At 34.2% G+C, this 14,015-nt stretch overlaps 1 protein-coding gene and 1 long non-coding RNA gene across 5 annotated transcripts in view; one reads left to right on the top strand and one right to left on the bottom strand.

The window, feature by feature from the left end:
- The window catches only part of LOC126824723 (autism susceptibility gene 2 protein), a 216,524-nt gene extending 208,828 nt beyond the window's left edge, over positions 1–7,696 (bottom strand). For all 4 annotated transcript variants that reach the window (XM_050554059.2, XM_050554060.2, XM_050554061.2 and 1 more), the window contains exon 1: positions 7,279–7,696. In XM_050554059.2, the coding sequence (XP_050410016.1) occupies positions 7,279–7,527 (249 nt within the window). In that variant the 5' untranslated portion in view covers positions 7,528–7,696. The remainder of the gene's footprint in view (positions 1–7,278) is intronic.
- Positions 7,697–8,832: 1,136 nt separating this feature from the next.
- On the top strand, positions 8,833–11,268 carry LOC126824722 (uncharacterized). The gene is made up of 3 exons (XR_007681615.1): positions 8,833–8,905; positions 10,249–10,349; positions 11,188–11,268. It is a non-coding gene; the product is annotated as an uncharacterized LOC126824722 (long non-coding RNA).
- Positions 11,269–14,015: the final 2,747 nt, after the last annotated feature.

The raw sequence follows: 14,015 nt of genomic DNA, 5'->3' as shown, positions 1-14,015 counted from the left end.
TAAAGATGTGTATATTCATTCACTGGATAATTGCATTGAATAAGTACATTATACTCAATAAACTCTTTATTCATTGAAATGATTACTTTATAAGATAATTTAATGTACATGTCAACCGAAGAGCATGTTTTTCAACAAAAAATTCACTCTTATAAATTTTCCTTATTTGTTTGTGATTGTCATGTACAAGCTATTTTTAATGTTATCACTTTTGTACCAAAATTTCAATTTCTACTTCATCACAGTTGTCAAACACTTCAAAATGGTGAGCACATTTTTTAAACATGTGTCATAACCACCGCCAAGCGATTGGCAGAATGAAATTTTCACATTTGTCATCTAGCGATCAAACTGAAACATTTTTTATAATATCTGTCACAGCCATGAAATCCATAGATGTATTAGATTAATTGAAAACACCCAACAACTTGCTTTTAATTTATTATTATAAGAATCAGTGAAGCCTGACGACCCTTTGATGTTCAACTAGTCATCCACACCATGTGTTTCAAAGTCATTTACAAGTATATAAATATATACAGACATACCAACTGATGTTTCTATTGTTCCTATTTAAGACAGGCCATTCCCATACAAGTATTAATTTCATTAACAATTTAGACATGCTTTTTACATGATTAATCTTTATACATCAATTCATAATGCTCAGGTGTGAGTGTGTGTGGTTTTTTTCTACTAAAACAAATTGAACTGTTTAATTCTTAAATACAGGTAGAATGGTGTTTCCACTGACAAATATTTTCTCTGGCTTCAATGCCGTTTCCTCTGAAATACATGTATCTCCGTGGTACAAATCTAGTTATGATAAACAAGGCATCCAATCAATCATTAGTCTGTGTATTGAAAATAGATATATTGCCAATATTATTGCCACAAGTGTCAAAATAAATGCAAGGTCAAAATATTTCCAATGATTCTAAAGCTATCTTTGACCTGGTCCATTTCGTGCCGAAAAAATTGACAAATGATTTTATTAGTTATTTACTGTTGTCAAATCACATTTACATGCAGTTGGGGAAACCCTGCTTAGACGTAATCTTAAAGGTAGCTTTTTTGTGTGGGTAGGGAAGGTTATTCCTCAATGAATCTATGAATGGTGCATTACTACTATCTTTTCTCTAAATGTTTCATAAAGCTAATTCCAAAACATTTATATACATGTAATAAAAATCAATATTATCCTTCATGAAAGCAATTAACCAGGATGAAATCGAAAATGGCAAACTTATTTTGATTAATAATTAATATTAACGTGAAATTTAAAACGGAAAAAAAAAATGCTTGTTTCAACCTTAATGTGGATAATCCAATTTATGATTTTAAACAATTTTGCAGACGTACATGTAATAGAGTGAAATGAGAGAGAAAGAAAATTAATTTTTGATGTTTGGCTCTGACTTGCTGATGCTATTACCACTGCCTTAGAGTCTTAAGAGCATTGTTAACTGTTGATACCAGTAAGCTAATTGGTAAAGAGAATTAATCATCTGCTGGTATTATACAATCAATAATGATATACACTACCTTACATGTCTTGCAATCTCTATGCTCCATACATCGTTTATTCCTTTTACAATGTCTGACAACCAGAGAAATAACACTTATGTCATTTTTTTCTCACTAATGTCTGTTTTGATAAATGATTTATTTCCACATCAAAATCTTCATCTTATTAGACAAATCAGTTAGTTGGCAATCTTAATTACATTGAAACCGTTACTAAAGAAGTATGATGATAGTAATTTAACATTTCTTTCTTTAATATTTATGTTTATATTGTGCATACCATCTTTGATATATAAGTAACGAGAAACACTTGGAAATTAAGATTTGCTAGGCCGATGCAATTGGGGAATAAAACCTATAAGTGCAAAAATGAAAAACCCCTGGCATTTTACTCTATAAAATAAACTTCCTAATCATGCAGGCCTGCACAAAGATGGGGTTAACAGTTAGTGCAGGTGTGCGTGGGTTTCAGAGAAATAGGGTTTAATGTTCACTCAACACAAACCAGGTCATTTTGGGACACACACAGTGTTATTTTATTTCAATAATTTGATTGTCTGTAGTCGTCTTTAGTAGTGGGAGAAAACTAAAGGGCCCAGAGAAAACCCAAGAGGTTAGACAGATACCCTATTCCTTGTCACGTAAAAATGTGGAATCCAAAACATGCTACTTGATTCAATGGCTAGGTGGTTAAGACGCTGGCTCGCTAGCCTGGAGGTCGGGTGTTCGATCCCTGCATTGGCCGAGAAAGTTCATCCCGATTTTCCGACGTGGTTTCCCCTTGTCAGTGGTGCAGAACGGAGGGTCTGACAAGGACAGCTGTCTAGTCCTTTGGATGATATGAAAAACTGAGGTCCCGTGTATATATTGGAATGCACGTAAAAGATCCCTTGGTTGTTGGAATTCGATATAAGAGTAGGCGATAGTGCCTCTGCCCAGGCAAAATTTCCCTCATAGCACACTGTATGGCGTATGCCCGTCTTCATTAGCCCAGTATAGGAGCAGAACAGTAGGACGTTAAACCCCATTTCATTTTATTTTATTTGATTCAATGACAGACCTTATAGTTCAAAGAGCACACTTAGAACATTCAGCCATCACACATGTACCCCCCTCCTAATGACAAGTGCAGGGTTAGAAATAATATCTGATCAGGATACCAAGAGCTGGGGTTAGGTATTACGTCCAGCAAGACATTAGATCAATTAATATACCGGGTAGTCCTTATATTATATACAGATAATATACAGTATAAATAATCATACTATCAACATGTACCAATGTCATTTTAATAATTTTTTGTAGCGAGATAATATCTACATGGTAAGTTTAACACTGTGGTATATTATAGTATTACATGGTGAGTATAACACGTCTACTGTCATATTTTTAACAGTAAACACAGGTGGATCAGTTTGTCAGGTCACCATACTGGTTGCCATCACATGTTCAACAACAATTCGACCTCATGTAGTTTAAGGCTAAAAATACCCACAAAATACATGCTAGAAAACCTAAATTCAGCTAATTAATTGTATTTTAATAATAAATGTCAATATTATTGTACGGGCATAATTCTGGTCCAGATAAATATTGCCCTAGGGTGCTTCATGTGGGCAGCAATGCCAAGACTACTAATAAAGGCCCTACCCCATCCCACGGCCAGCAATGTGAGATAAGACAGAAAGACCGATAGAAATGGAGAGTTTAACATTCACTTAACACAAATTAGGTTATTTTGTGACAGATAAATGGATTTCAATAATTTGTATGTGTGTAGGGCTTTTTAGCAGTGGGAGGAAACCAGAGAAAATCATGCATTATAGACACTGTGACACTAGCAATCTTGCATTGATGAAAATCTAAAGCACGAAAATAGGAAAATATATGGCCCTTGATACTAACAATCAAGAATTACAACAGACTTTGTTTGTTTGTGTATGGCAGATGAATTAATACATAAACTTTTGTTGTGACAAAAATAAAACTAAGATAAACAAATTAAATGAGATAAAGGAAATTACATAGAAAAATAAAAGTGATGATTTAAGTTGGAATATATCACAGAGTCATGTTACACTGAATATCATATTACAATGAAGTAAGATTGCATCCGACCCCTTCCTAACTACAACAATAAAAGATTCAGTTTTCAAATATGTGATCAAAAAATTTGAATTCCAATTGAATGACTCAGCTTCAGTGAGATTGGGCCATTTTTTTTTAAAGGTTGACAAAACATATTGCTTTTATTGTCAGGATAACGAATAGCTCAACGGTTTAATGGTTCTATACTAGGTTACTTTGTCAATAATTCATTACAACCCCTGGATTACATATCACAAAATCTTTAGGTGCTCTATTTACATAAACATATAACTGCCACATTAAAAAGAACTCTGCATGCTGTTTATACGGATATTCACTGATAGTTTCTAATAATGAACATGCTGGTTTATTCATCCTATTGATTTTTTAATTAACTCAACCAAGGTTTTATTATACCAATGATGAATATGCAGTTTAAAATACACCACCACCTTATAACATGTACATGTACTGTACAACATGCATAAAAAGAATAGTTCTGATATCGAATGCTGATTTCACTATTCAAATATTCAAAATCATTATTCGTAAACTACAATGTATTTGAATACTTGATTCAATTAAAATGATCAATTTTGGGGTTGTCCTTTTTCTTTGGGGTGGGTGTGTGGGGGGGGCATTTTCAAATTTCAAATAGGTATACATGTACATGTATCTAGAAACAATAAATCTTTCAAATCATTATTTTCCATAATCTAATCTATCTGTTTATTCAAGTTGATTTTATTGAATTAATATTGGGAGAAATTAAATGAAATGGGATTTAGCGTCCTACTGTTTTGCTCCGAACTGGGCTAATGAAGACGGGCCTGGACAGCAGCACTACAGCCTACTCTTATATCAAATTCCAACTGTCAAGGGATCTTTTACGTGCACGCCAATGTGTACACAGGACCTCGGTTTTTCGTCTCATCCAAATGACTAGACAGCTGTCCTTGTCAGGCTCTTCATCCTGCAACACTGACAAGGATGAACTTTCTCGGCCATGTGTACACATTGGCGTGAACGTAAAAGATTCCTTGGCAGTTGGAATTTCCCTCCTAGCACACTGTATCTTGTATGGCTGTATGCCCGTCCTCATTAGCCCAGTTGGAGCAGAACAGTAGGATGTAAAACCCTATTTTATTAGTTTTAATTGTAACTATGAACACTGAAATTCTTTTAATAAACTCTACATAATGAGGAATAAATATTTGAATAGTACATTAATCATTAATAAAACAGTAAAACAATTTTAATAACTGATTGCAGTTGAATTAAATTAAGGTACTTTTGATCCAGAAGTGACTAGAGTATTTATGTCAAACAAATTAATTTGCAATTAGCACATTTTTTATCATCAATGAGGTGTTATCACTTTTAACAAGAAAACTTTTTTCATAATTTCTTACTCAATATAATCCTAGACTGACTAAATTATTGAAATTCCAAGCACATGCCTACATGTACACGTACTTACACTGAACTTGCCAGACTACATGTATACTGTGAATTTTAAAACATTTCTAACTTAGATTTAATGAATTTGTAGATCTGTCTCAAATTTTGCACACAGTTTAGTATGAACAACCATGATGTAGCTATATAGTCAAAAAGCGACAAATCAACAACAAAAAATTCTGCTGAGCAAAGATTTCCAAAACAATACTGCCTCTTTAATAAATCAAGTATAATGGGCCTATTCATATTATTCGACATGTCGACAACAAGGCCTACTTACATGTATTTTGAATGAGAATAAATGAAGTATCAAGAGTCAAGACAAAAGATGTAAACAAAAGTCAAGAGATTTGAGGTTAAAAAACAATAGTTGCTAGCCTACTATTTATCATTTCAAACACTGGTAGTGATATTATTATCCAATCAATATTAATAACAGGGTACATGAACATGTACTTAGGATTTAATTTTCATTGAAAACTTGTACATGTATGATTTTTTAATTAACTTGAAATAATTATCGCACAGGTGGGAATAGACTAAACAGTACTCGACTGAAAACATATTGTACATGTACCTAATTGTCTAATACATGTAGATCGTTTTTTAATTCCTAAGGACATTTTGTGAAGGTAAAAGACATTTAAAAAAAAATGGGCAAAATTGAGAAGAAAAAATTATTTGTAATAAACAAGCCTTCAGGAACTCACGACCCTCTTCGCAGGAGAAATTATATGTTTTAGGTAACTTACATGTAGATCATTTACTGTCTAAGTAATGACAGGATCATGTGACTTTTGTGAGTGTTAAAGATTCCTGTCAACCTTGTTACATAAATGGGTGTTAACCTTGAGACTAACATGTAATTTATTTCAATGGTTATGTTTGTAATACAAAAGAAAATAATATCAGCACAACAAATGAATTCTGTTTATGGATTGTATACATGTAGTGCATGGTGTTCACAGGATCTGTGTATCTTTTTTCCCTCCATATCCAAATGTCTATTCATTGGGAATTTTGTAGGGATTTATACTTATAGTAACATAATAAAATACTTAGCAAAACCAAACAAACCTAATTTTAGTACCGTACCATACACAATACACCATCAGTGAAAATGAAATGTTTACAGAGACAAATCATACACCGTTAGGAATTTTTTCCAGGCTGCATGAATAAATGATTCTACACAATATTCTATCTTTTGATATGAACAACCAAACATCTCTATTTTTGTATCCTTTATAGACCTATGAAATGACAAAACTAATTTCCATTCTGATAGGAGCTGAAAAATTCTGACAACTAACAGTACTTCCTCATCGAGTCATCTATTCATAAATTCTATGTTATGGCAAATTAAAGTTATTAAGAAAAAAAAACAACTGGCATGTTTGGAGCCAGATCCGGAACGGAAGGACATGTATCATGTAAATCTTAATACCCAATCCCTCTGCTGTTGTGGCCTAACAAAAAAAAATTAAAAAATCATCAATGCACCAGCTATACAATGTAACTAGAAACCTGAAAAGATCATTACTTTCATCCAGATTAACATATTGGCCTTTAGACAGCTGATTTGTGAGTGTAGATACATTACATGTATTTGTGGGGGTGGGGAAAATACATGTAAGTATATGTGGTGACATGAATTTTCTGAAAAAAAAAATACCTATGTGGTATAAATACATACCAACTAATACTAAACAGTAAAATAGTGTAGCATGTATATTAACACTCTAATATTGCAACAATGTAATATGTTTAAAGGAGTGTTATATATATCTTGGCTGATGTTTAAAACAATGTATTTACTGTGTGAAATTTTGCTGGCATGCAGGAAATATTTCCATGATAAAGTGGACATGAATGTAAACTTTCGGAAGGAGCTGTTATGTTGAGGGCAAGATATGTCACAGAATGAATACACACAGTAATGTGGCAGTCAGGTGCATACATGTGCTTCATCAACCCAATCGATAGAGCGGGTTGGGATGGCTTCATTGTTGGATAAAAAGCCAATAAAGGCCATTATGACAATAGCAATAGCAGAATTCCAGTACCGGTAGCTAAAATAATTTGAGTGTTGATAACTTAGAAGTAAATATTATCCACTCTTTGAGTCGTCTTTGTTGATAGGAGGGCGGTATTTGACCCTACCGGTTCAATATGCACAAAGATAAATATAGTGTAACTGACCTCCAGATCTTCAAATGTTTTGAAACTCATTATAGCAAAACCATCGATAATATCCTCTTCAAATATATTTGGGGAACTGTTTCTTCTCCTCCTTGGCTTACCCCTCCCTTTGTCTTTGCTGGTCCGAGGAGGGGATTCATCTATTTCGTCCCCCATTTCGCGAACTTGACTCTGCTTTCCCTGTTGCAATAATTGGGCCCTTTCACGACGTCTGACTCTTTGATTACGATGCTTCGATTCGCTTTCCATCGAAGCCCTGCAAATTCAAGGGTAACACCATGAATACAGTGCCCACATGAGCTATTCCAGATATTAAACTATCCAACTATATAATCCTGTAACACACACTAATCCTTAATTAGCCACAAATCCCTGAAAAACTACAGATTTTCTCGTCCAAACATCCACGATTGTTCAAATGGCGGAACACACAATATGGCCGAACAACGCAACGAGACTCAGCTGAAGTCCCTCCGCACGCACCTTGCTAAATGTAGTTCGATCTATAAATAGTTTTTGTTTGCATCTCGAACCAAGTTTGTAAAAATAGGTCACGTAGTTTTTATTTGTAGAGATTACGGTTGATAACAGTATATATTAGTGTCCATTAATCGTTTTATTTAAAATTGCCATAAATCTGTTCGCGTGTTTTCATAGCAAAATGGAACGAAAAGACTAAAAAAGAGTCTAACTTGATGTACATCCTGAGAGTACTTTCCTTAAGGACAGCAGCCACATTCTCTCGATCAGTTATATTTGCTTTCACTGAAGAACACTTTTCAATATTTATTTTATCTTTTTCTGATGTTTTTCGCGTCCTGTTTTTATATGTGAATAGTGTTAGTTTTATAAGTTTATTCTGGTTTTCTAATTACTGTGAAGCATATTGAATGTCGAGTAGAGTCTTCATGTGAAATTGATTTAAAATGAGTGACTAACTTTGAAATTAATGGGGCAATAATTATTTCGGGCATTAGAAACATTATAAGTACTTTTCGCTAAATAAATAGATTGATGTGTCGATTTTAAGCAATTTTAAAATAATGACACATATAATACGCCCATTTACAACAAATGTAGTATTTGTATTAACGTGATGTAATATTAGATCTAATATACGAGATAAAGAATCACAAGTTTCCGCAGACGAATTGGAAAGAAAACTTAAACGTGTATAGTAGGCTACGCATGGTTTTGGTGTATGAATATTACATGCAATATGTCATTTTGAACAGTGCACGTCTATACGTATTTTGTTTGGGTTTTTCTTTGCTGTTATTTAATTTACAAAGTTCTTCTTTTTATGTGTATGATACTATCTTTGAATGATTTATCCAGCTATCAGATGTCTATATGTCAGTAAACAATAAATAAAAATCAGTATTCTTTTCTTTGTCTGATACTGTCTTCTTTCTTTTATTTATTTTATGTCGTTATCATGTTTTTTGTGTTATTCATTTAGTGTTCAGCCAGAGTAAAATACAAAAGACATAAAAATACAATGTTACGATATGTTTATTGTGTATTACCTTACAGGTTATTAGATGTACGTAAAGCATATAATTAATTACGCGAAATCGTAGATTAGTTTGGATGAATGCTGTGCTCGGATGTTGTCGAATTTAAGGTAATTCAGAGTTTCTGGTTATAAAATAGAGCACCAAGAAGGTTACATTTTACATCTTTTACTATTAAACAATATTAAGATTTATTTTGAAACTCAAGTAAAATTTTCGACACGGGCCTATAAGGCTAAATCTATTTGTTAAGGCCAACTCAATTTTCGTCAAGGTCGCTGAGATGTAAATAAGTTTAGGGCACGTGATTGTTGGCGGGATTGTGGGTTAGAATTAGGGTAAGCATAAAGCATTGGGGCTAGGTCCAGGGTTAGGGCTAGTATTAACGCTAGCCCGTTTACATCTCGTGACCTTGGACCAAACCTGAAGCTGGCCTTATCAAATAGATCTTACAACGTGTTTTCAGCGCTTATTTCAATTGAGACCCCTGTAATCAAGTACGACTCAGGTGGAGGGTATCCGAGTGTATTAAAGATACTTTAATTTTCCGCGTAATACTGTGTGATTTGATGATATATTCCTAAGTAAATTCTTTATTATTTTCTGTCAACTTCTTTTTCCGCCGTGTACGTTGACACTCCTCAATGTTCCCGAAATAACAACCGCTCCCTCAGTTAAGCTAGCACATTAGCACACAATAGGCTGCATGGCAGACAAGTCGGGTTGCCAGTTAGTGATACCCTGACATTTTTGCCCAGTTCTTGCCCCATGGGTGTTTTTAGGGTAATCCAGTATTTTCTAGTAAGATTAGATGTCTATATAGCAACTTTGCCATACTTTTATTGGAAATAACCCCCAATACCTTTGGGACAATGTAGGCTATCTTTGAGGGGATGGGCAAAAGGATGAAATCATGTTGAAAATTAATTTTATTAATTGGAAGTATTATATTATCAAAAATGAATGTCCTGTTGTGTTTTTATCCTTTTTATGTCGATTCGACCAACTTTATGTTCTCATTTAAGGAATGTTCCGTGGATCGGGTCTTTACTGTTTGTGCTTCTGTACGTTTTCCATCTTTAATTATAATAATCACACTGTGATTTGAAAATTTAAGCTTGTTTTTTGAATATTTACAGTTCCCACTTGTCAGATATATAAAATTAGGCATATAGATCGCCAATCATGCATTGTAGGCCCAAGGTGAACATGGAAATAAAATTAACAATATGTTAGTCTCAAAATCTCCGAAGCATTGTGTTGATAAAACGTCCAACTCCACCCGATTCCACACAATGAAATACTTTCCTTTCTACACTGGACCTTTCTTTACTTTGGCGACATTTTCTTTATATATATCATGTATTCCTAATTGCAAGGACAAATGAATTAAAGATCGTTGAATTTGTTGTCTTTCATTCGTAGTCACATGATTTATTACTTATTTGTTCAGATTATTCTGGCAGATACAGCAAGTGCATGGCCAATGCATCAAATAGTATACGATTCAACAGATTAGGCTTAATATGGTTGACTGACCAGTGAAGAGCTCAGGTAGGCTACTTAATTAACCGATTTGATTGGATTAGATTAATCATTCATATTCCCAGGTTATTTCCAATTTGGACAATTGATCCATTAATAATAGACCTTAATGTACATTTTTTCTTTCGTTTCTTTAATACTAACGTATGAAATGCAACTCAAACAAACAGTCTAATTCGTGTATGTCATATAAAACAGCAATTGTGTTATATATACCCCCCCCCCCCCAAAAAAAAAAGAGATATCAAGTGTTCTGGGAAGAGCAAGCATGTATACATAACCCTGTGCAAGACATACGTCACGACTAACAACTAATTGGAACGAGATTCTAGAACACGAAGCTACGGGATAATGATAATCGCGGGGTCAAAGGCCATCAGCAGAGTTACCTGCAGCAGCACGGTGGATGATTAAGTACAACAAAGAAATATTTCACAGTAATTTATAAGGATTTCTTTAAAATTTAATTGCAATGGTTTGTATTTTTCTGTACCACTAAGTTGTCTTTCTCCTGTTTATAGCTACCCCCCCCCCCCCTTCGTGGTGGATATATACAGGTCAATCTGAGCAATTCCATTAGGTTACCTTAATTTACAAATTAGTTTGTACTCAGTGGGTGGGTGCAAAATTATACCAGAAAACTAAAGAAAACATTATATCAATAATATAAACACAATTACTGCACATTAATCTATATTGAGTAGTATTTTCTTAATTGCTTGCAAAAAGGCTCTAATCATTTTGAACATTAATCAAAATGACTGCATTTCCTTCTATATGAATGCTCGTTCGGTCGTTATTCAATGCAATATTGGATGTCTTTGTTATTCCTCGCCTTTATTTGCAGATTTACCATCCTTTTCATATCGACGTTTGGTCTAGGGCTGTTCTTGACTGCTTTTGGCATGCAAATTACTTCATTAATGACCTGAATGTATTGCGAAAAGCTGCCATAGTTATCAAGCTTTGTTTAGCTTCTCTGTTCAGATTTATAGGAGTTTGCCTAATTTTATTAAATATTGATGTAAATAAAAAACAAGTTTATCCTTACTTTTGTTGATATAATAATAACATTTTTATAATTAATTTCAAACTTTTTAATTTGTAATGTTCTTTTAATTACAATTTTAAAATATATGTATATTGATAAATATAAAATATTTGTTAAAAATATATAAAATATTTGTTAAAAATATATAAAATATTTGTTAAAAATTTAACAGATAAATAAATATATTACTGACCCAAAATAAGTAGGATTGGCCTTGGATATTACAGATGAGTTGGAAAGGTTTCAGAGGGTATCTGTTATATTGTGTAATCCCCGGAGACATAAAACGTCCAGCTGTCAACCATTACCAGATAATGCAGGGAAAGCTGTAGATGGGTCAAGTTACCGAGAACAGGTCTAGTAACGAGATCCACTTGCCGCCAAATCTAGACATTGACACTTCACACACAGACGGACCTCAATATAAAAACCAGTCAATTTATTGCCTTTAAATTCATGTTGGGGGATTACAGTGTACGGTTGGAGAAACAAACACAAATATAACTCAAATGATTGTATTAGACGAATATATAACAAGCAAATAAAAAAAAGAGAAAATTGAACTGACACTACGCACATAGATTGACAATAATTGTCTGATACCATAATTTTACTTTATTATAGAATAAATGAGAATATCATTATGAAGGATTAGAATATCGTCTCAGAACACGCAGGACTTTGGTAGAAAAGCAGTAACTCCTGTTGTTCACGACCGTCAATACTAACCATTGCATAAATCACCTTAGGTGATTTCGGAATCCGTTTTTGCTTACTCAGTAAAAATTCAAAATCATTGAGATAGTCTGTGTAAAATGTTTAAAATAATGTATGGTCCAGATGTGTATAAAGAGAAGATCCCAATTGGTGGTTTGTACTTTGTAGGCAATCAAAAACAAATCACTGTTGACAATAATTTTTGTGTCAATCGTTTTTGCATACACAGTTAAATTTTAAAAATCATTGAAATATTTTGTGTTAAATGTTTAAAATAATGTATGGTCCATACGTGTATAAAGAGAAGACCCCAATTGTTGGTTCGTGGGCAATCAAAAAAAAAAATCACTGCTGAAAACAGTTTTTGTTCTAATGTAAAATTCAATCTGTATATACATGTATAGATGAATAAAGAGATTACACTGAAATCATTATTCCGACGAAGCACCACTAATTTCCCCAAGTGCTCCGCTTTTCAATATTCCCGTGTCCACACCTATCGACAGAATATATAGTATTACATGTATTGGCTTGATTATAGTAGGTTCTAGTAACCGCAAGACTGACCTATTGATCGGACCCCAATGGTCGAATTCGGGAGCCGAATCCAACTGGATACTCGCATACTAACATGTACTCAACACAAATGACATTATGTAAAGCTACTCCATGCAAAAACAGCCACAGCTATATATACCTCGTGAATCGGTGATCAACCGTGTCAGTATTGCATACATGTTTAAAGAGAATATTGCATATACATGTGGTTAATGGATGAAAGAGACATACCTGATCATTTCGGGACTAACATAATTAATTATTATGGTATTTTAGAAGACTAAAACATATCATGTGGGTTAGACAATCTCTTGATCCTGGTCTTAGCGGATGAAATTTAAATATATTCCAAACAATTATTCACAAATGGCCACATGATAGAGATGTCCATAAAAACTATAGACAATCTTCGAAAGGAAATGAAATGAGATGGGGTTTACCGTCCTACATTTCTACACCATTCGGGTTACCGAAGGCGGGCATACGCCATGGCATACGGCGGGCATACGCCATATATGTAGTCATTGCAGTATGATTTAAGGGAAATTTAAGCTGGCCGAGGGTTTAACGTGTATGCTTTAGATCCTAAGGTCGGTCATTGGGTCAAGTGGCGTGGTACGTGACTAGCAGTAGGTCGCCTGTCCACAATGTGGGGTTTCTTCGGGTCCTCCTGTTTCCTCCCACTGCCGAAGACCACTACGCGCGAGCGAATATTGAATAAAAATTGAACCAAATGTTTGTACCGAAATGATAGTTTGTGTTGAGTAGACTTTAAACCCCATTCCTCTCCCTCCCTCTCTCTCTCTCTCTCTCTCTATCCCAATCTGATTAAAATACAGATCTATATTTCGTTTCGTTTTTTTTATACTCTCGATGGCCCACACTACATGAAGATCTGACAAGCTGTATTCGAAGGTCGTGTCAGGGGTCGTACGAGTGGCTTTTGACCCTGTGACGTCAGACATTGATTTATCCATCAGCGTTGACGTTTCTAGGTGTTTACCCACAGTTCAGTGTATGGCACGCCAAGAAATCGCCGTAACATGCCGTTTCATTGGCTTGTCATCCCTCACTTCAACCAAAACGCCGGTAATGTAACAACTCTTCCAGATCCTAGTGTAGTAAAGACAAGTAAAACGAAATTTTGAACTATAAAAAACGAAACGAAATAGGATCTGTGTTTTAATCAGATTGTCCCTCTCTCCTTCTCTCTCGATTAGATCGATTTGAATAATATAGTTTGGGCGTTCCATTGGTTGTGTATGGTCTCAAAATCTGTATTGGTCGCCTGTTCGGTTTATTTTTTTCTCGTAAAGCTCCATATATGATCTTGAGATCTGAAGTGTGTG

Source organism: Patella vulgata, chromosome 6, assembly GCF_932274485.2.
Source record: "Patella vulgata chromosome 6, xgPatVulg1.2, whole genome shotgun sequence".
NCBI lineage: Eukaryota > Metazoa > Mollusca > Gastropoda > Patellidae > Patella > Patella vulgata.
This window is presented reverse-complemented; position numbering and strand designations above follow the sequence as displayed.